This window comes from Rhinopithecus roxellana, chromosome 18 (assembly GCF_007565055.1).
Source record: "Rhinopithecus roxellana isolate Shanxi Qingling chromosome 18, ASM756505v1, whole genome shotgun sequence".
Classification (NCBI taxonomy): Eukaryota; Metazoa; Chordata; class Mammalia; order Primates; family Cercopithecidae; genus Rhinopithecus; species Rhinopithecus roxellana.
This window is the reverse complement of record NC_044566.1, coordinates 60,739,768-60,763,303: the sequence shown is the minus strand read 5'-3', so window position 1 is coordinate 60,763,303 and position 23,536 is coordinate 60,739,768. Positions and strand designations below refer to the sequence as shown.

The window sequence follows — 23,536 nt, the reverse complement described above, 5'->3', positions numbered from 1 at the left end:
CCCAGTTAGGCTACTCAGGGGTCAGGGACCCACTTGAGCAGGCAGTCTGTCCATTCTCAGATCTTAACCTCTGCGCTGGGAGATCCACTGCTCTCTTCAAAGCTGTCAGACAGGGGCATTTACCTCTGCTGAGGTTTCTGCTGCTTTTTGTATAGCTATGCCCTGTCCCCAGAGGAGGAGTCTACAGAGGCAGGCCGGCCTCCTTGAGCTGTGGTGGGCTCCACCCAATTCGAGCTTCCCGGCAGTTTTGTTTACCTACTTAAGCCTCAGCAATGGCGGGCGCCCGTCCCCCAGCCTCGCTGCTGCCTTGCAGTTAGATCTCAGACTGCTGTGCTAGCAATGAGGGAGGCTCCGTGGGCGTGGGACCTTCTGGGCCAGGTGTAGGATATAATCTCCTGGTGTGCCGTTTGCTAAGACCCTTGGTAAAGCGCAGTATTAGGGTAGGAGTTACCCAATTTTCCAGGTGTTGTGTGTCTCAATTTCCTTTGGCTAGGAAAAGGAATTCCCTTCCCCCTTGTGCTTCCCAGGTGAGGCAATGCCTCGCCCTGCTTCAGCTCTCGCTGGATGGGCTGCACCTGCGGACCGGCGCCAACTGTCCAACACGCCCCAGTGAGATGAACCCAGTACCAGAGTTGAAAATGCAGAAATCACCCGTCTTCTGTGTCGCTCATGCTGGGAGCTAGAGGCTGGAGCTGTTCCTATTCAGCCATCTTGGGCACACCCCACTGGGCTTTGTTTTCTGTGCTTTTCTGAGAAGCCTTTCCTGAAGCTGTTCCCCCAATCTGGATTATACTTTCAGCTTCTAAGATTCTAACCTACTAAACACCACTTCCCATCCTCTAAGGCTCAACCCAAATGCTCCCTCTTCTATGGTGCGGTGCCATTTTCTATCTCTCCTCACCCCACTTCCATGCAACCCAGTTGCTAAAACATCCAGGATGGTTTGTTTACACCTCGTTTATTGGCCTCATGTGAACTGCCTCATAGCGACACTATTTCCGAGTGTGTCCATTGCTTCCTTTAGATGATAAGCTTGGGGAGGCGTGCACGTCTTATTCCTCTGTGCATTTTCCACAGTGTTTTTCACAGTGTTTTCAAGTAAATGCTTAGTCAACTAAAGAAGGTGAGCTGGTCCAAAAGTGATGGAATAGGGGATCAGTCTCATCAACCACCCCCTCACCACTACTGTCTCCATACCTTCTTAAAAAAAAAATGGAGTCTCGCTCTGTTGCCCAGGCTGGAGTGCAGTAGTGTGATCCCAATTGACTGCAACCTCTGCCTCCCTGGTTCAAGTGATCCTCCTGCCTCAGCCTCCTGAGTAGCTGGGATTACAGATGTGCACCACTACACCAGGTTAATTTTTGTATTTTTGGCAGAGACGGGGTTTCATCATGTTGGCCAGGCTGGTCTTGAACTCCTGACCCCAAGTGACCTGCCCCTTCCCTTGGCCTCCCAAAGTGCTGGGATTACAAGCATGAGCCACCATGCCTGACCCCATCTCCACACATTTTGATGTGCTTTCCCGCTTGTAGGGGGAGGCAGCCCAGTGTGGTGGAAGAAGGACTCGGCAACAAGTAAGGCAGAGGTCCTGGGTTCCTCTCATGCCCCTGCCACTAACCTGTTGAGGGATCTCAAGGAGACCATCTCACCTCACCTCAATGAGATCTCTAGATGGTCTCTCAAATTCCTGCTGGTTTTAATCTTCTTTGAGGCTTTTTCTCTCTGTATGTGGCCACTAGGGCTGCTATAACAAAGGACTTCCAGTTCTGGAGGCTGGAAGTCCAAGATCAAAGTGTTGGCAGGTTTGATTTCTCTTGAGTCCCTCTCATTGCCTCACAGGAGGCATCCTCTCTGCTGTGTCCTCACATGGCAGCAGGGCTCATCATCCTCAGTGAGTCCATGACACCTCAGATCATGATAAGCTTAGTAAATACCCCCATTGTCTTGTGGAAACATTACTGAGCCACACACCAGTCTTTCTTTACATGTATAGTTCAATAGTCTGAGGTTTGTCTTGAACACCTCAGTGGAACCAGGAAAAATGTCATGATCACAGTTGACAAAGCTTCTTCTTGCTTGCCCAGCTTCCCATGGTATTGTAAGAAATGCTGCCTTCACTGACCTACACCAACCCTGTCCCCACCCTCCAAGAAGTCTGGTGTTTACTGGTGATGGCATGTCACTGACAGTACCTGGGGTCACCCAAAAGATAGGCCAGAGTTAGCTTATCTCAGAACTCAGCTGCTGCTAATCTTATAAGAAGTCTCATCCCAGCACTTTGGGAGGCCATGGATCATGAGGTCAGGAGATAGAGACCATCCTGGCTAAAACGGTGAAATCCCGTCTCTACTAAAAATACAAAAAAATTAGCTGGGCATGGTGGTGGGTGCCTGTAGTCCCAGCTACTCAGGAGGCTGAGACAGGAGAACGGTGCGAACCTGGGAGGCAGAGCTTGCAGTGAGCCGAGATCACACCACTGCACTCCAGCCTGGGTGACAGAGTGAGACTCCATCTCAAAAACAAAAGAAAACAAAACAAAAACAAAAAGAAGTCTCATTCAGAGTGGAACTTAAGTCTATGGCCATACCACCCTGAACATGCCTGATCTCATTCCCAGTAGAACTCACGTGGCCTATTTGCCTTTGCCTAAGTGAAAGCAGGTGTTATCAGGCATTGTTTTTCTACGAGGTTGGGGTGGGATTCATGATCAAAATTCCCGCTGTGGGCACAACAGAGAGGCCACTTATTTTGTTTTTCTTCAATCACTAACTGTTCAGATTGTCTAATTTTTTTAAATTAGGGACAAATCATATAAAAGTTCACTTAATTTGACAGGCTAAAACATAATTTTTTTCATATTCCTTTCAGTTAAAAAATAAGGACAAGGAAGAGAAGATAGGATAGGAAGAGAGGAAGGTAAATATAGAAAAGGAGAGGAAAGAGATCAAAGGAAAAGAAGAAGGAAGGTCAGATAAGCAGTCAGAGAAGAAATGGAAAAGCAAGAAGACATAGACAGGAAGAACAGCAAGATACAAGAAACAAGGCAGGGTCAAGAGAAGAACAAAGTAACAGTGGCTGAAGGATAAAAAAAATTATGGGATTGAGAAGGAAGAGAGCAGACAAAGGATGATGAGAGAAAGCATCAATGGTCTTACTAGCCACCTCTTCACCTGAATGGGGAGTTCCCTGAAATTGTGAAGATGTGAGAGGAAGTAGCATCACATGGTAAGGTTTGAGGATCTCAAGTCTTAGTGCCAAAAAAGCACATCAGCAGAGCTGACTCTGGCCTAGCCCATTGGATTCAGTGAGCAAGTTATCACCAGCCCCCTTGAACAGACAGAGCAGATGTAGTTGAGGAAGCATAAGTGATTCGCTCACACTCACCTAGCTAAGTGTCTGACCACAAGATTAGGCCACGTGTAAAGCGAAAGATGCATTTCACGCTAACCGAGCAAATGAAATGATGCCCTCAGGAAGGACACTATCATTCCAAATTTCACCTCACAAAGAACTTCTTGTGACCTCTTTCCCTGAATATTCTATTAGCATTTGTAGGGTTGCACACAAGAGAATTTCATCAAGTTTAGGGGATGCATTCCTCTTTGCTCTTCAAAGCTTTTAATAGGATAACAGGATAACCAGAACACCAGGACAGGGCAATAAGCTTTGAGAACTGGATGGAGATAAGACCAAGGTCAGATCTGGCTCTTGGACCAGAAGTTTCCTGAACCCCACTCTATTGACTAAAGATTATTTCTTTATTTTTTTATTTTCCTATAAAGGAAGGCGGTAAAATAGGGAAAAAATGCATTATACAGCAATTTATGGTTTACAAAATGTTTTCACATATTTCCTCTTAATATCACAATGACCTTCACATTATTTACTGAAACTCAGAAACGTTAAATCGTTAAGACCTTGAATTCATAGCTTCTGTGCTCTTCCAACAAAGAGATTTTCCTTCAGGTGAGAGAAAACTTAAAATGTACTATGTCTCCCTCTCATAAATAGCATTGACTGCAAAGTGTTATTTGTATGTTATGTCTATTTAAAACTTCAACTTTTTTTTCACTTTGCTTCCTTTTCCAGACACAATGACTTCCTGGATAGTGATTTTTTTCCTTCCAGTTAACAGTGCTTTGAATCCGATCCTCTATACTCTCACAACCAGCTTTTTTAAGGACAAGTTGAAACAGCTGCTGCACAAACATCGGAGGAAATCAATTTTCAAAATTAAAAAAAAAAGTTTATCTACATCCATTGTGTGGATAGATGACTCCTCGTCCCTGAAACTTGGGGTTTTGAACAAAATAACACTTGGAGACAGTATAATGAAACCAGTTTCCTAGCAATCATTTTGGATCACTGGACTTTCAGTGGACTACCTAAAACAGGGGACAGCTTTTGGAAGATGATCTCTGCAATGCTTTTCATCTTTACCAATGGCAAGCCTTTCTGCACAGAGAGCACAGCAGAATGGCTCCTGTCACTGCATTCCAATGGCAGCTGTACTATCTACCAATCGTGCTGAGGACAGCACCAAAGGTTCCTCTCCTCGCCGACATGCCTGAAAAGCACATGTGAATTTGTATATAATGGGTTGAGGTGCGGCTGATCTCTAGCTAACCATCACAACCCACCAACAAATGACCACAGGTTGGCACTGTGTGGTCTTTCATATCGGGTTGCACTGTCCATGAAATAGAAACACTCACAACATCTGATTCCAGCGTGGCCATAATAACAGAAGTCTAACATCTCTTTCCTTGCTTTTTCAATATCAAATAAAACCGTCAGCATCCTGCTGGATTGATAGCAAAGGATTTCCAAAATATTCATCTACCCGAAGTCCTCCTCTGTGAAGGCCGGTGGAGTAGGCACTTGGAAAACAGAACTTCAGATCAGGTTACCATGTCTAATGTATGACCAGAGAGTCACACTGATGAAGCCTAATACCATTCACCTTTTGGATTTTATTTAATGTCAGAAGAGATGAATTCTTAAGATATTTTTCTTAAGGTTGCCCAGGGCACAAAGCAAAATTGGACATCTTCACTGCCAAAAACTACACTTTAATATTCTTAAAGTATAATTTATTTAGAGCAGTATCCCTATTGCTGGCAAGTTCTGCTTTCATAAAATATGCAGATAAGAAGTGTTAAAGGGGATTCAAGAATTGTAGCTTTATTTGGGACTTTGTATACTCACATTGGTTTTGTTCTCATTGTTTTTAACAAAAAAGCAACTAAGTTTGGGGTTGTGTTTTGAAAACGAAACTGAAAAAAAATTATATGTGAAAATGAGAATCGGGTAAATAAAATTACGTTTTGCATTTGTCCATCTATTATTTTAAGCTTAACAAAGACCATGGATGGAGTTTATTGACTGTTAAGCATGTTTCTCCTGATAAAGAATACAGCCAGGAAACACAGTGTTTCAGTTCACAAGACACATCCTACATTTTTCTTTCTCTTCCCCTTTTGCCACAGTATGAGGCAGTTACTTAATTTCTTCACTGTTCACTTCATTCTGAGTTCCTTTAATGAGATAAAATGTAAGCAGCTGACTAAGACCAGCACAACACCTCCTATTACATATTAAATGGACACCCTTTATCCAGTAGCATCCGGAAGAGAAAGAAATGCAGAGTTCATGGGTCCCAGCCATTCTGGTAATTTACTTGTTCCTACTCACCGTTGACTAAAATCATAACTTGAGTTCCTTCATTTTGATCAAGTAAGATGTTTCTCATGTATAATAAACTATTTTCATTAGGATTCTAGAAATAATGTTCCCACTCATTGACTATGCTGCCCTTTCCCTTATGGCTTTAAATTTTTCTCCATCTTGTCTCTTCAGTATGATGAATTGCATCCTCACTTGTTTTCTAGGTTTGCTGACATTTTATTAAATGTCTTTGCCAGTCCTTGATCATCTTATGATTTATTTCCTAATACATTTTCTAACACCAGGAACATAAATAAGGGGTAGACCGTGAGCCTAGAGTATTGTAATTTTAGCACCAATATGTGTCTCCCGTTCTTGAAAAGCATCATCCGTGGTCCGTGAACCAAGTCTTTGGGAACCATGGTTTGTAAGAGCCTACACTTTGCTGTAGTGCAGTGAGTGGGCATGAGAAGAGGCACACGACCAGATGCTTTGGGGAAGGTGGCAGCTGTATGGAAAAATGGAAGCTCTGCATAGGTCAGCAATATGCCAACAAATAGCATGCACTTCATATCTGATAGCTTGGTGATTTACAGTCTTATTCTGTACTGCTCTACAAGTAGAAAAGCATTAGAAATATGTATTATTTTAGCAAATAATAGTCTTTAACCTGGATTGAGTGAGAACTTTTGTGCTAGGCCAAGCCTGCTTTCTAAACACGGTATTTCTGTGTGGTTATGAAAATATCACCTGTGTTCATGAACCATTTTCCATGACAATATAAACATCAATTAAACGTCACTGCAGAATTTCAGAGGCCATAGACGGTGCCATCTCTGAGTGGGAGAGAGTGTGGGCAAATCATCTGCTCCACATGCTAACTATGCATCTGTATATAACTGATGTCTTGAAGAGGATAAGAAAAAATACCCTAAAAAGTCAATACGTAGCTTCAGACGAGTGTACAGAAAAAGGGTATGTGTTTTATTCGTATTAAACATCGGTAAGATTGTTTACATAGCTTTGTTTCATCCTAGAGGCTTTTGTTCATAGCTTTCACGGCTTTTTTTTTTTCATTCAATAGGCTATTTCAGAAATTGCAATCGACATAAACTATTCTATCAAAAGAGTTCATGTCAATTGCAGTTGCTGAAATGCCTCTCGATGGTCAGGAGCTTTAGGAGAAATTACATTTATTTGAGCTTTATGTACAGGTAGCACTATCACCTTTCTCCAACCCTACCCTACACCCCAGCTCTGCAGCTCCATTCAGCAGGTCTCCAGTGCATCATGAAGCCACAAAAGCAGGCCCATCACCCCAAGGTTTATCTCTTAAGGATGACCCTGGTGCCAAATTGAGTTCATATTTGGTGATTTGCTACAGATTTGCTCATGCTACAGTTTCAAGACTTTATCTCACCCGAGGTAAAGACTTACTTTATCATCCTCAAGTTAGTAAGCAATACAGAGCTCCCAAGAGCGCACGTGATAGAAAGGAGAAACCATAGTGTGTCGCCAGTCATATCTAACCTATTATTTTATAAACGTCCCAAGGGGAGCTGACAGAAATCTTCCAAAATTAACCAGAAATACATGTAAGGCACATTTCTTTTTCATTGTTTTCAATGTAGCATAAATGGGCATATACAAAGTTGCCTTAGACAACTTCACTCAAGAAACAAAATATTAAAGATAAGAATTTGTATTTCCTTATTCCCTTACCCTGGTGAATAAAGAAAGGGAGAGCCATTACAAAGATCTCTATATTTATCTGCATATATATTTGCCTGTTTATATGTCAGTTTTCTGACATTCTGTTTATGCAAGATGTAAGATACATAGTTAGTAATGATCATTTTCATTTTTGAGCCAGGAAAATGAAATGAAATTAGACTATTCTCTTTCTAAAGGGCTTTTCAGTAGGAGACTTCAAAGTCCTTGAGAAATACTTCCTAAATCCCTATAAACTAATAGAACCTATTACTCAATGTATTTCATTAGAATTGTCTTCAGGATATTTTCCCACATCCCACATATGGGAGAAATAAATTACAAATGAAGAAATTGTGAACAACAAGGCCAAGTTACAAAACTGCACATCCAGAAATGTGAACCTTCTGCTGTCTGAAGCCCATGGTGACATTTCTTACCTCTAAGCTCTAAGCAAACTCGTAACTATTTTGAGTTATAAGCTCACAAGTGGCTTCAATATAAGAAGAAATTACTTCTAGACCACCTGAGAATCAATAATGCTTTTACTGGTTTCACAAATTTCAGAATTCATGATGCTAGGGTGTTTGATTCAGCAATGATTTTTAATGGAAACCATACCCTTTCCTGCTATAGGCAACACACATTTAAGGTAAGCAAACAGAGGTCAAAAGTCAGGGGGCTGGAGCGGTAGGTTGAGTTCAACCATCAACTGCTTACATGACCTCAGACAAATATCTTTATGTCTCTTCACTTATCTGTAACTGACTTTCCTTAAGATCAAATCACATAAACAGATGTCTGGTCCCCTGTCTCTCAAAATCTGTTTTGTGGACAAAACCACATGTTGAAGGTCCAAGTGGTAAGCATCTAAAAATTTACACCAAGTGCAAAGATCATTCCATTCTCAATTCCCCTGGGATATTACACGTTGTTCACGAAGAGTCAATGCAAAGGGCACCAATGTTCAGAAAAACAGTCCTTTGAGGGGAGGCTTACAGGACCCCATTCTGCGGTGAAAAGAAAGCTGAAGCAAACCGCAGGCAATGAACCATGGCATTTTTCTAAACCATGGCAGCTTGCCAAAGAACAACTTTTCTAAACCATTGCAGCTTGCCAAACAACAACAGTAAGTACCACATAAAAATTAGGTTACCTATTGCTAGCAAAATTTAGGAATGCAGAGATCAGGAAGATTAACATGCAATCGTTTTACCACAGATCACAGACTGGTCTCCTCACACAAGTGTAGGTCTACTACTGCCTACATTATTCGCTAAACCAGACGTAAATGCACAGGAATGTCTAGTATGTATGAGTGGGTATATTCCTGGGAAAAGTGTTGTAGGATAAAGAGATAACTGTTTAATTTCCCCATAGAACCAGGATAGAACATGTGGTTCTTAACCAAGGTTGATGCCTACCTCAAGTCTTGCACCATCAGCAACACACTCTTTCCTGTGTATCATCAACTTCTCTTCCTTCCTACTCGCTCTTTTCCCTCAGCTCTCAATGCTCAAATATCTCACACCTAAAAAGACATTCCTACCACCCGACACCCTCTTATAGCTTCTGTCTTGCTCTCAAATGCTCTTTACAGCTAAACATTTTGAAATACTGATAAGCTCTTTGTCATCAACATCTTACCTCACTTTGACTTCTCAACCAACTGAATGAGGCTTCCATACTCACCACACCACCACACCACATTAAAGATTAATGTCTGCCCTGCTGGGTTTCAGACTTGTGTGGGAGCCTGTTGTCCTCCTTAAGGTCACCAGGACGACAATCAATGAGTATTTTCCTTTCTTCAGCTACTTCACCTCCCTGGAGAATTAGTCGCTTGCTGTCCATTTTCTCAATCTCTAAACTCCTCTCTTGGAATGAAGGATACCACTCATTTCTGTTCTGAACCACTTCCCTGGCTCTTCCTTCTCACATCTTTATGGACTTCCCTCTTTCTCCTCTTGGCCCTTAAACTTATGTAGAAATTTCTGGAGTTTTACTCTGGGCTCCCTGATCTTTGCCTTCCATACAGATCTCCCTGACTTTAACCTGTCTAAGGCTGTCATAGATAAGTTCATTTGTAAAAAACTCTCTTTTAAAAACATAAATACAACTAGAGTGAACTTATTTTGACTTCTCTTACTAAATCTTGACACTCACTTTTTAATCTGATCCACAAATTATACAATAAGTTTTGCTGCGGCAGGCATCTGGTGGCTAGCGCCTGTAATCCCAGCACTTTGGAAGGCCAAGGTGGGTGGATCGCATGAGCCCAGGAGTTCGAGACCACCCTAGGCAACATGGTGAAACCCTATCTCTACAAAAAAAATACAAAAAAAAAAAAAAAATTAGACAGCATGGTGCTCACTCCCCATAGTCCCAGCTACCCAGGAGGCTGAGGTGGAAGGATCACCTGAGCCCAGGAGGTCGAGGCTGCAGTAAGCCATGATGGTAACATTGTTCTCCAGCCTGAGTAACAAAGTGAAACCCTGGCCCAAAAGTATTTATGGCTGGGTGCGGTGGTTCACATCTGCAATCCCAGCACTTTGGGAGGCCAAGGCCATTGGATCACCTGAGGTCAGGAGTTTGAGACCAGCCTGGTCAACATGGTGAAACCTCATCTCTACTAAAAATACAAAAATTAGCCAGGCCTGGTGGCAGGCAACTGTAATCTCAGATACTTGGGAGGCTGAGGCAAGAGAATCACTTGAACCTGGGAGGCAGAGGTTGTAGTGAGCCGAGATCACGCTATTGCACTCCAGCCTGGGCAACAAGAGTGAAACTTTTATCTCAAAAAAAAAAAAAGGTTATATATACGCATATAATAATGTTGAAATTTCTATCCTCCCTGATAAGAATAGGCTATTCTCACAAATGCATCTAAAAGCGATAGATTTTTATATATTTAACAAACGGGTTCAAGACCCACCTAAATTTGGGAGAGGGGATTTTTATTAAACAGGATAGAAAATTCCAAAAGGTTAAAATAAATAAGTGGCCCAGGCTGAAGAGCAGAGATGAGAACCGTAGTGGGCCCACATTTCCTCTCAATTCTGTTATTTTCAGTCCAAGACCTCAGCTTACATAAACTTCTCATTGTTTCTTTATTTTTTTTCCTGGACCAAATCATAAGGCATAAACATGTCAACTAAAAGCATGAAATCTAGAAGGTGATCTTAAGGAAAAGTTTCACAGACCCTACTGAAGAAGCACTGAGTAGTGAAGTAAAAACCTCAATTCACTTGATGGTTGTTTTAGGCAGTGGTATTAACTGATGCATCTTTCTTGCTTTTATGTCACAGGCAATACCCCTAGAGAGCTGGATTATTCCATTGCTTTGAAACAGAAAATCTTTTGGTTGTCATCATCCAACCTTCTGCATTTCATGCTCTCCCTTACATATTCTTGGTTCCTCACTTCCTTTGAATTTCTTATTTCTACCCAGCCCTGCTCTTTGTAAGTCAGTAAGAAAAGGGTTGGACAGAATACATAACTCAAAAGTAATAAGATTTTTAAGAAAGTGAATCCCGCCAAAATGCAATCACCTAAAATTCTGTTGTCATCTACTCATTCATTTATTCATTCAACAAATGAGCCTTGTGAAGCCACCTGGAGCCAGACACGCTATCCAACAAGATCGTCTCCAAGGGCAGGTAAAGTCACACCTCAAGAAAACAACTGCTATGGTTTGAATATGGTTTGTTTGGCCCCACTAAGTCTCATGTTGATATGTGATCCCTAATGTTGAAGATGGGATCTTGCAGGAGGTCTTTGGATTATGGGGGCAGATCCCTCATGCATGGTTTATTGCCATTCTCTCAAGTGGGTAAGTTCCTGCTCTATTAGTTCCCACAAGAGCTGCTTATTTTTAAAGTGTCTGCCACCTCCACTTGCCTTTACTCTTGCCATGTGATTCTGGCATATGTCGGCTCCCCTTCATGTTCCACAATGACTGGAAGCAGGCAGAGTTCCTCCCCAGAAGCGATGCTGCTGCCATGTTTCTTGTACAGCCTGCAGAATGGTGAGCCAAATAAACCGCTTTTCTTTACAAATTACCCAGCCTCAGGTATTCCTTTATAGCAACATAAGTGGGCTAAAACAGAAAACTGGTACTGAAGAGTGGAGTGTTGCTATAAAGATACATGAAAATGTGGAAGCCATTTTGGAAGTAGGTAATAGGCAGAAGTTGGAAGAGTTTACAAAGCTTAGAAGCGGATAAAAAGACAAGGGAAAGTTTGGAACTTCTTAGACACTGGTTAAATGGTAGTGACCAAAATGCTGATAGAAATATAGACAGAAAAGGCTATACTGAGGAAGTCTCAGATGGAAATGAGAAACTTATTGGGCTCTAGAGCAAAAGTCACCCTCATTACACCTAGTAAGGAACTTGCTGCATGGTGTTTGTCCCCTTGGGTTTTATGGAAGGTCAAACTTAAAAGTGATGTCTTAGAGTATCTGGCAGAAGAAATTTCTAAGCAGCAAAGCATTCAAGGGGTGGCATGGCTGCTTTTAATAGCTTACAATCAGACATAAGAGTAAAGGAATGAACTAAAGTTGGAACTTATCATTAAAAAGAAAGCAGAGCATAAAAATTTGGAAAGTTCACAGCCTGGCTGCATGTTCAACAAGGAAAGAATATTTTCAGATGAGGAATCCAAAGATGCTGCAGAGCAACCACTTGCTAGAGCAATCGGTGTGGATAAAATGGAGCCAGGTGCTTATAGTAAAGACAATGGGAAAAAGGACCCAAAATTATTTCAGAAATATTTGAGGCTGCCCCTCCCATCACAGTTCCAGAGGCCTAGGAGGACAGAATGGTTTTGGGGAAATGGCCTGAGGTGCTGCTGACCTCTGAAGTATATTCCCTGAATCTCTGCCACAGCTCAAAAGGCCCCAGATGCTATGTGGTCTGCCACTCCAGCTGGAAGCCTTGGCATCTTCCACATGCTATTAAGTTTGAAGGTGTGCAGAATGTAAGAGTTGGGGAGGCTTGGCAGCTTCCACCTAGATTTCAGAGGATGTATCTAAAAGTCTGGATGCTCAGGCAGAAGCCTACTGCAGGTGTGGAGCCCCCAGAGAGAGACTCAACCAAGGCAATGCAGAGCATAAATGTGGAGTTGGAGCCCTGCAGAGAGCACTTTACCAAGGCACTGCCTAATGGAGCCATGAAAGCAGGGCCACAGCACTCCAGACCCCAGAATTATGGAGTCACCAACATGATGCAATCTCAGCCTAAAAAAGCAACAAGCATTAAATAAACTTCAACCCGTGAGAGCAGCCACATGGGCTCTGCCCAGCAAAGCCTTGAGGATGAGGCTGCCCAAGGCCTTGGGAACCCACCCCTCACACCACTTGTGCCTAAGATGTGGGACATGAAGACAAGGAATATGATTTTGGAGATTTAGAGATTAATGTCTGCCCTGCTGGGTTTCAGACTTGTGTGTGAGCCTGTTACCCTTTTCTTTTGGGCAGTTTCTCCCTCTTGGAATGGGATTGTTTTCCTGTACTACCATTGTTTTCCTGCCTGTATCACCATTATACCTTGGGAGTAAAACCCTTATTTAGATATTACTGGCTCACAGCTGAAAGGAACTTGCCTTGAGTCTCAGGTGAGACTTTGGACTTCTGAGTTGATGCTGGAATAAATTAAGACTTTCCAGGATTATTAGGATGGGATGATTGCATTTTGCAATATGAGAAAGATGTGAGATTTGGGGGCCAAGGGTGGAATGTTATGGTTTGTATACATTTCTTTTGGCTCTGTCAAGTCTAGTATTAAAATTTGATCCTCAGTGTTGGAGGTGGGGCCTGATGGGAGGAGTCTGAGTAATGAGGGTGGATTTCTCATGAATTGCTTAGTGCCATTCTTGAGGTAGTGAGTTCTCACTGTATTTGTTCTCACAGGGGCTTTTTGTTAAAAGAGTCTGGCACCTCCCTCCCCTTCTTGCCTCCATTATTGCCGTGTGATTTCTGCACAGACCATCTCCCCTTTGCCTTCCACTAGCAGTGAAAACAGCCTGAAGCCCTTACTAGAAGCAGATGCTGGTGCCATGCTTCTTGTGCAGCCTGCAGAACTGTGAGCCAAATAAATCTCTTTTCTTTATACATTACCCAGCATCAGGTATTCCTTTACAGCAACACAAACAGACTAAGTCAACAGCCATAGCAAGATAACTGTAGAACTTCTGTAGATTTGCCTTCAGATATTAAGTCCTGCATGTTTACTAGTCTTATCAATTTTATTCATAGCACATTCTTTCTTATTGCAATATCTTTACTCTTCTTCCTACTCTCTCTTTCAAATACTTTGCTGACATTTCTGATCCTTTTTCTTTTGTTCTCTCACCACATACTATACACACACACAAACACACATACATACCTCTTTATCTATCTCTAGGTCTGCTTTCTCGCCTCCTGGTCTCTGTCCTACCTCTATATTTCTATTGTTCTCTCTCTTTCCCTGTGTAGGCAGTGTTTGTGCCTCTCTCTGTGTAGGCAGTGTGAAGACAGGATGGAGGTCAAAAGTAAGATGGACACTTATATTGAGCACATAAGAAAGTAAACTGATTGATAACATTCATTTTTACGCTTTCGGCTTGCTGAAAGTGCCCTAACGTGGTAACATGGGTCTAACTTGCTGACAACCCTCATATAGCAACAGAATAATAATATCAATACATCCCACCTGAATAGCATTTTATATATTGCCATATGCTTTCAAACAGCATTTAATTTGCTGGAAGTCGAGCATTATTTATTCACAAGTGCGTGCTTTCACAGACACAAACATACACAGAAACACCTCACACACTGGAATTAATTTATTTGGCAACCTCACCTTCTCAGAACACAGTTAACTTGAAAAAAAACCCACTATTTTTAAAGGCCTTTAAGGAACTAAAGACAAACAGTTGTCGCAGATTCATAAATTAAAGTTTAGAAGTAGGATGTGTATAGAAAAAAGCACAGAGCATCTCATTTGAATTATTCATTCATTCACAAATATTTATTGAGTACTCACTATGTGAGGAAATATTCTAGGTAATAAATAAAAAAGTAACAACATAAACCTGTCTAAATGGAGCTTTCATTCTTGGGGAGCAGGTGGGACAAACAATAATAAAGGAAAATTTATAATACAGTAGAGGATGAGAAGTTCTAAAGGAAAAAATAAATCAGGGAAGTAAGAGAATTATTGTCAGAGGAAGAGAAACAGCAATGAATGTATTCAGTAAGAGGTGACATTTGAGTAAAATAGCCTGATGCTACCATTTATTCTCAGTTTATTCATCTTTAAAATATAAAAAATAATAACCACTTCACAAAATTACTGGAAGTTTTAAGTAAACAAGTATACTCTAGCACATAGCCTAAAACTCATTAATTATTCAACAAGTGATAGATACGTCTTGATCTCATAAATTTCAGTCATCGCAGAGATCCTTATCTACTCAGGACCCATTTTTCTATAATTCACATGTAATTTTAACAAGATTATTTTCTTATTTTATTTATTTATTTTTCATTGTTTTGAGATGGAGTCTCACTCACTGTCACTCAGTCTGCCTCCACCTCCCAGGTTCAAGTGATTCTCATGCCTTAGCCTCCTAAGTAGCTGGGATTACAGCTCCTGCCACTACGCCCAGCTAATTTTTGAATTTTTTGTAGAGATGACGTTTTGCCATGCTGGCCAGGCTTGTCTCAAACTCCTAACCTCAAGAGATCCACCCATCTCGGCCTCCCAAAGTGCTGGGACTATAGGCGTGAGCCACTGTGCCTGGCCTATATTCTTATTTTTAAGCTCAGATATTTTAAGAAAGTATGTATGCACATATATGAGTATGTGTGTATACATGTATGTGGTGTGTGACATCCATTTGGATTTGTACCACAAATTTAGACTTTCTGTGGTCTATAAACTCCCAAGCCAAGAAATTTACCTAAAAATTTATCTTAGAATATGATACCTCTGTTGTAATTGGAAGAAGCAAACATAACCTTCTCTAAACCACATATCCCCAACTCAGTCCTCCCAGAATGTTATATCCTTATATTAGTCCAGAATGTTATATCCTTATATTAGCCTTTATAGACTTGCACAGATAATGTCTCACAGAGGATGAATTCATAATCCCAAGTTAGTAAATCTTGAGGAAATAATCTACCATAAGTGAGATTCAACAAACACATAAAAATTATGATGGGAATCAAAACCAAAACCAAATCAAAACAAAACAAAAAATTTCAGGTAATAGAAATATCTGCTAAAATCTATAAAATACATTCTTCAAGAACATTTAAGAATTAAAAAAGAAATTGAAACCATAAAATGAACACAACTCTGTGAATAATGCCTTAAAAACCAGAATATCTGGGAGTGACATTAACGAGATAGCACAGAATAGGAGTTTTCAGCACTTACCTTTCAAAGAAACATCAATTTGAACTACCATCCATGCATGAAGATACCTTCACAAGAGCTAAGGAACCCAGGTGAAAGGTTATGGCACCTGGGTGGAACACAGAAATAAGAAAAGACACATTGAAGAGGGAAAGAAAGACAGTTTCATATTACCCATATCATTCACCCATGACCCAAGCCTGTGCAGCATGCACAGAGAGAGATACCATCTGTGTGGGGGAAGGAGAGTGATCACCCAACTTTGCCACAGACCACAGGACTAGACCAGCCCCAGTGAACCTTAGAGCCAGGCCAGCCCCCATAGCTCCAAGCCCACTCCAACAACAGGCCAGCCCTACAACGCCCCCAGGCCAGCCCTTAAGCACCCAGATTCCATAAAAGCCTACCTCAGCTCCAGGACACCTTCCACAAATGGAGGCTCCAGGACTGCCCCAGAACCAGGCCCATGTCTTATGGACCAAGGTATCAGGCCCAAATGCCCACAGATCAGTCACCAAGACAGCCTACCCAAGGACTCCAGCAGCAAACCTGCTCATAGGCCTCACCAGCTGTTCCAGCCTGAATCCCTGGACAGGCTGATTTGTAAACAGTTTTCCACGCTGCAGTCAGTTGCAAAGACTGCAAGAGATGCCTACTTCCTCAAATGCACAGACACCAACGTAAATCCACAATGATCACAAACAATCAGGGGAACTTGATACCAACAAAGGAAAAAAATAAAGCACTAGTAACTGACCCTAAAGAATTCGAGATCTAGAAACTATGTGACAAATATTTCAAAACAATCATCTTAAAGAAGTTCAGTCAGTGATACTAGAACACAGACAACAAAATGAAATCAGGAAAACAATATATGAACAAAATGAGAAGTTCACCAAAGAGACAGAAGCCATAAAAAGTCAAACATAAATTCTGGGGCTGAAGAATACAATGACTGAACTAAAAAAAGTCCATAGAGATCTTCAGTGGCAGAACTTGATCAAATAGAAGAAAGAATCAGTGAGTTCGAAAACAGATTGTGGGAAATTTTTCAGTTAGAGGAATAAATGTTTAAAAAAAATGAAAAAAGCTTATAAGACTTATGGGACAGCATCAACAGAACCAATATATGCATTATAGGAGTTTGAGAAAGAACAGAGAAAGTAAAATAAACGGCATATTTACAGAAATAATGTCAGAACACTTTCCAAATCTGGATATGTAAATGAACATTCAGATCCTTGAAGCCCAAAGAACCCCAAATAATTAAACATAAAGAGATTTTCACCAAAACATATTATAATATTATAATCATATTCTCAAAAGTGAAAAATAAAGTGAGAACTTTGAAAGCAGCTAGAGAAAAGCTATTTATCACATACATGCATACTTCCATAAGACTATCAGTTGATTTCTCACAAAACCTTTGCAGATCAGGAGAGGGTGGGTTGATATAATAAAAGTACTGAAAGACAGAAGCTGCTAACCAAGAATACTATACCCAGCAAAGCAGCCCAGAAATAAAGGAGAGATAAAGACGCCCAGACAAACAAAAGCTGAGGAAATTCATCACCACAAGACCTGCCTTACAATAAATGCTAAAAGGAGTCTTTCTAGTTGAAACAAAAGAATACTAACTAAAACATGAAAACATGTGAAAGTATAAAATGCACTGTAAAGGTAAGAATATAGTCAAATTCAGAATAATATTGTAGTAGTGGTGTTCAAAGGACTTTCAACCTCAGTATAAGAATTAAAAGATGAAAGTATTAAAAATAACTATAGCTACAATAATGAATTAATGAATACACGCAGTATAAAATATATAAATTATGACATCATTAAAATAACATGTGAGGAGATGAGAAGTGAAAGTGTAATGCTTTTGTATGTGGTTGAAATGAAGTTGTTCCCAGCTTAAAATAGACTACTATAACTATAAAATGTTTTATGGAAGCCCCATGGTAATCCCACACCAAACAAAACCAAACAAAAACTATAGTAGATATACAAAAGATAAAGAAAAAAGAATCAAAGCATAACCCTCCAAAAATATCATCATATCACAAATGTAGATAGCAAGAATGGAAGAAAGGAACTACAAAACAATCAGAAAACAATGAATAAAATGTAAATAGAAAGTCTTTACCTATCAATAATTACTTTAAATGTAAATAGATTAAATTCTTCAATCAAAAGACATAGAACAGCTGAATGGATTCTTTTAATCCAATTATATGCTACCTACAAGAGACCCATTTTATCTTTAAGGAACAAACATAGGCCGAAAGGGAAGGAATGAAAAAGTATATTCCATGCAAATGGTAAACAACAGAGAGCAGGGGTGGCTATACTTATGTCAGCCAAAACAGATTTTAACTCAAATACTGTCACAAGAGATAAAGAGGACATTATATAATCATAAAGAGGTCAGTTCATCAAGAAGCTATAACAATTATAAATATATATGCACCCAAAGTCAGAGCAACTAAACATACAAAGCAAATATTAACAGAGCTGAGGGAAAAACAAACAGTAATATAATACTAGTAGAGACTTCAACACCTCATTTTCAAGAATGGATAGTTCAGGCAGAAAATAAAAAAGAAACAGCAGACTTGAAGGAAACTATGTGAGGTAATGTATATGTTAATTAGCTTGACTGTGGTGATCATTTCACAATAAATATGCACAAAACATTATGTTATAAACCTGAAAGATACTTAACTTTTTATTTGTCAGTCATAGCTCAGTAAAGCTGGGGGGGAAAAGAACTTCTTGAATAAAAAACATATTAAAAGTAATGACTCAATGGATACTTTACAAAGCAGATTATATTCAGTCAAAGAGAAAATTATTAAACTAGACATGAGGAAACCATAAAGAATAGAGGCAGAAAGATAAAATAACAAACTTTCTTTCTAAAGAAAGCAAACTTTCTTGACATGATAAAAGGGTTATTTTTAGGACAATGTAATTAATGGGAAGTATCACAACCATTTCTTCACAAGTCAGGAATAAGTCAAGAAGGCCTGATGTTCAAAGTTGTGCTGGATGTCTTAGGCCATACAATAAGCAAGAGAAAAAAATACATAAGGATTTAAAAACAAGTAAAAGAAAGAAAGAAGACTCTTCGTATTCATTGACTATGCAATTGATTCAATAGAAAAATTTGAGAAAGTCTATAAACTATTAGTATTAAAAAAAGAGTTCAGTACGTTTGCTAGGCATAAAATCAATAAGTAAAATCAAATCAAACTTTTAGAGAATGTGATTAACAAAAGAACTATTTATAATAGCGGCAAATTATAAGATATCCAGTATTAAATTGCAAATTGCAATGATATTCAAGACCTTATGATAGAAACTGAAACCTCAGCCAAGGGTGGTGGCTCATACCTGTAATCCCAACACTTTGGGAGGGTGAGATGAGAGTATTTCTTAAGTTCAGGAATTTGAGACCAGCCTGGGAAAAATAGTGAGACCCCAAATCTACCAAAAAAAAAAAAAAAAAAAGGAAATGTGTTGAAAATCATAAAAGATGTAATTCCAATCAAAATCCAAACTGGAAACTATATAGAATTTTCAAAAGCTGACTCTCCCTTATATGGAAGACCAAGAAGTCAAGAATGGCAGATATAATTGTGAAAAAAAAATCAAGGGGAAATCATTTTCATTAGGCATTAAGACCTTCTATGCAGACTGGGTGCAGTGGCTCATGCCTGTAATCCCAGCACTTTGGGAGGCTGAGGCAGGGGATCACCTGAGGTCAGGAGTTCAAGACCAGTCTGGCCAACATGGTGAAAATACAAAAATTAGCCAGTCTCTACAAAAATTAGCCGGGCGTGGTGGTAGGTGCCTGTAATCGCAGCTACTGAGGAGGCTGAGGCAGGAGAATGACTTGAACCCAGGAGATGTAGGTTGCAGTGAGCTGAGATCATGCAATTGTATTCCAGCCTGGGTGACAGGACAGGACTGTCTAAAAATATATATATATAGCCATACTGTAGTAGCACAAAAGTGGTGAGGTGCTGCACGCCTGTAGTCCCAGCTACTCCGGAGGCGGAGGCAGGCGAATGCTTGAATGGGGAGGCGGAGGTTGCAATAAGCCAAGATCATGCCACTGCACTCCAGCCTGGCGAGACTCCATCTCAAAAAAAAGTGGAAATAACTGTCCTGTAGTAGGAATATGGATTAATAAACTATGGTTTGTTCAATCAATTATCATAGAACAGTTAAAATGATCTTATGTATCAAAATAGATAAATGTCAAGACATAATACTGATGAAAAATAAAGTTACAGAAGATTGTGTACAATATATCATCGATTTAAAGCTTTAAAATATACAAAATGATATATCCTGTATATATCCAATACATGGTAATGATATACAGTCATGCATCACTTAAAGTCTGGAATATATTCAGAGAAATGTGTTGTTAGGCAGTTTCATCAGTGTGCAAATATCAGAGTCTATTTCCACAAACTTCGATGGGACAGCCAACTACATACCTAGGATATATGGCACAGTCTATTGCTCCTAGGCTACAAACCTGTACAGAATATTTCTGTATTGCATATTGTAGGCAATTGTAATGCAGTAGTAAGTATTTGTGTATCTAAACATATTCAAACATAGAAAAGATATGGTTAAAACATGGCATTATAATCCTATGGAACCACTGTCAAATATGTGGCCTGTCATTGACAAAAAAAACTTCGTTATGTGGTGCATGACTGTACTCCTATTTCAAGAAAGGACTTACCTCTGGTAAAGGAGAAAAAAATATTTTTTACATCTGTGTCTTTAACAACTGTTCTTTTAAAGAAGAGACCTTGTGTAAACAGGACATGATGTAAATATATCCTTTTTTCAAAAAAGAGACCTTGTGTAAATAGGACATGTGTAAATAGGGCATATGTAAATATGATTTATCTGTTTAATTTTGTCAGTACATACATTGTTATCTATATTAATTCATAATATTTTATGTGATCATGTCGTCTTTTAAAATTAAAATGTAAATGACTCAAACCCTCACCTTACTTATAGCATATAATGTACAGAAGTCTTTCCAATATTTCTTTGGAATTTCAGGAGATTTACAATTGGCTAAATGAGTTCCTGTTCTGTGAGCATCTTTCTTTCTCCCCTGATCCCTGGCTCTGGGCTTCTGCCAGCCTCAACTGCTTGGACGACAGGTCTTAGTCTTCCCTCAATATGTTCCTTCCACCAACACATCAGCATACCAGAGGGGGTCTTAGAGGAGGGGCGCATTGTTCCTCAAACCCCATTATCATTATGAACACGGAGCTACTGCTTATGGTAGATTTGTACTGAAAGTTGAGGATAATGAAGGATTACAGCTTAATATTTAAATAAAATATTCTAAAAGCTCATTCAGCCATTTCCACCTCTATGTTAGGCCTACATTGTTTCCATCTTCCTGGGTTTTTCTCTTAGGCACAGATGCACCCCCCACTACACACACAAACATATACACATTCTACCTGCTCTGACTGCCAGTCTCCTACCTCCAAATTCTGTCAGTCCTTCTGCAGAATAGTTTTGTTCTTCACCCTTGCATCAAACTAAGTTTTAGGTCTACCTTTGCATATCCAAAATATGAATTCTTTGCTAAACAAAGGGCTTTCTATTCAAGGTCATTACTGTTGAACTGCACAAAACAAAAGGAAAAGCTTTAAAATTACAGGCTTTCCTTTAGCATGATCACAAATTTTTAAAAGACAGCTTATCCCTACAAGTCTTTCTGAAAATAGAAGGAAAACAGTATGAAAATTCACTCCACCTCTCTCCAGAATAAATCTGCAAGAGTGGTGAGTCTCTTCCAGTCCCCTCACCCACAATTTACCCAACCTTGCTTCATACACACATATATACACATGTTAAAAGCTCTGAAATCTTGGTCCATTTAGCAAAGGGCAAACAATTCCACATATTTTAGTTGTTACTGAAGAAATACATGTATTATTACCTGTATTAAAATGAATGTCCATAATGATGGTGCTTTAAATGTTTATGGCATTCTACAGTATACAAGGAACTTTTACATAAAACAACCTGAAAAGAAATATGTAGGGTCCCACAAATCATTTTTAGTAAAACTAAAGCTAGAGTCCAGTTCTCTTGACTTCCAACACAGTGCCTTTTCAACCCACCGTGTTGTCTCCAGCCCCATGATGCCAAGAAAAGGTTAGATTCATGTCAGAGTACTATTGAAAGGATAAAGCAAAAGGAAATGTAGATGTTAGAAATAGATCATTTAAAAGTTTAAGGCTGGTAGATGAGTGTCTAGGACAGTCCCTAACACATAGTAGACACTCAATAATTATTTGTTGAATTAATAAATAAAATGTCACTTCTGAGCTGTTTAAAATCACAATCTAGTTACCCAGAATGATTCAAGTGTTTTAAATGGCTGTGATGGTGCTACATGGGATAGAGAACGATGCCTTTATGTGCATAGATGTATCCATAAATTTCCCATAGCCATTATCTCTTTCTTGCCATCTAATTGTACACAAAACCACATGAGAAAGTGTAAATTATAAACAGTTAATAAAACATATCCAACAACATAAAAACCGTACCTAGAGAAAGACACTGAGATTCAGATAAGATTGTTTTACAAATTTAAGATGTACCATATAGAGACTTTTGGGTAATGTGGAGTGAAACTAGACTTTCATAAAAGAAAGAATATGTCTGATATCCTTCTTCCTGGTGCTAAAAACAGGGTTAATAGGAAGTGAAGTCAAACCCTTGACTGTGACTGACATGAGGGAGTAAAATCTGCTCCGAGAATGGGACACATCGGAGGGCAGAGTTCTGATCTAGGCTCAGAAAGGACTTCCAGGTGGCTGAGCAAATGGCAGTCTTTTATTTGGCAGAATTTGCTTCAGGGAGTAAGAGAAGAGAGGAGATTCGAAGAAAAAGAGTGAAGATTATGTTCTAAATCACTGATAAAACTATTATAATTAAAGCACATTAGAAATGTATTTATTTATTTTTTATTATACTTTAAGTTCTAGGGTACATGTGCACAACGTGCAGGTTACATATGTATACATGTGCCATATTGGTGTGCTGCACCCATTAACTCATCATTTCCATTAGGTATATCTCCCAATGCTACCCCTTCCCCATCCCCCCACCCCACGACAGGCCCCGGTATGTGATGTTCCCCTTCCTGTGTCCAAGTGTTCTCATTGCTCAATTCCCACCTATGAGTGAGAACATGCGGTGTTTGGTTTTTTGTCCTTGAGACAGTTTGCTGAGAATGATGGTTTCCAGCTTTATCCATGTCCCTACGAAGGACATGAACTCATCCTTTTTTATGGCTGCATAGTATTTCATGGTGTATATGTGCCACATTTTCTTAATCCAGTCTATCATTGATGGACATTTGGGTTGGTTCCAAGTCTTTGCTATCATGAATAGTGCCGCAATAAACACACGTAGCACACTGGAAATTTATAACACTAACCAAAATATCAGCAATCCCTATCTAGCAAAAATACTAGCATTAAGTTACCAGCAAAGAACACACAGGAGAAGAGAGAGGTCTGCATTTTCATCAAACCACAGCAATCCTGGTGAGGGCTCTATAGCCGGTTAAGGCATTCTAAGTCACAGGATGAGATAGGAGGTCAGCATAAGATAGAGGTCATAAAGATCTCGCTGTTAAAACAGGTTGCAGTAAAGAAGCCAGATAAAACCCACCAA

At 39.7% G+C, this 23,536-nt stretch overlaps 1 protein-coding gene and 1 long non-coding RNA gene across 4 annotated transcripts in view; one reads left to right on the top strand and one right to left on the bottom strand.

Annotated features, from left to right (window-relative positions):
* The window catches only part of RXFP2 (relaxin family peptide receptor 2), a 73,058-nt gene extending 67,726 nt beyond the window's left edge, over positions 1 to 5,332 (top strand). The window contains exon 18 of one of the 2 annotated variants that reach the window (XM_010367070.2): positions 4,090 to 5,332. In XM_010367070.2, the coding sequence (XP_010365372.1) occupies positions 4,090 to 4,349 (260 nt within the window). In that variant the 3' untranslated portion in view covers positions 4,350 to 5,332. The remainder of the gene's footprint in view (positions 1 to 4,089) is intronic. The other variant, XM_010367071.1, reaches the window with a different exon arrangement.
* The window catches only part of LOC115894576, a 160,747-nt gene that overhangs the window by 114,233 nt on the left and 22,978 nt on the right, over positions 1 to 23,536 (bottom strand). Inside the window, exon 4 of one of the 2 annotated variants that reach the window (XR_004054706.1) lies at positions 15,806 to 15,896. The exons of the other annotated variant lie outside the window; for it this stretch is intronic. This is a non-coding gene — a long non-coding RNA (uncharacterized LOC115894576). Of the gene's footprint in view, positions 1 to 15,805; positions 15,897 to 23,536 lie in introns of those variants that run through there. 2 annotated transcript variants of the gene reach the window in all.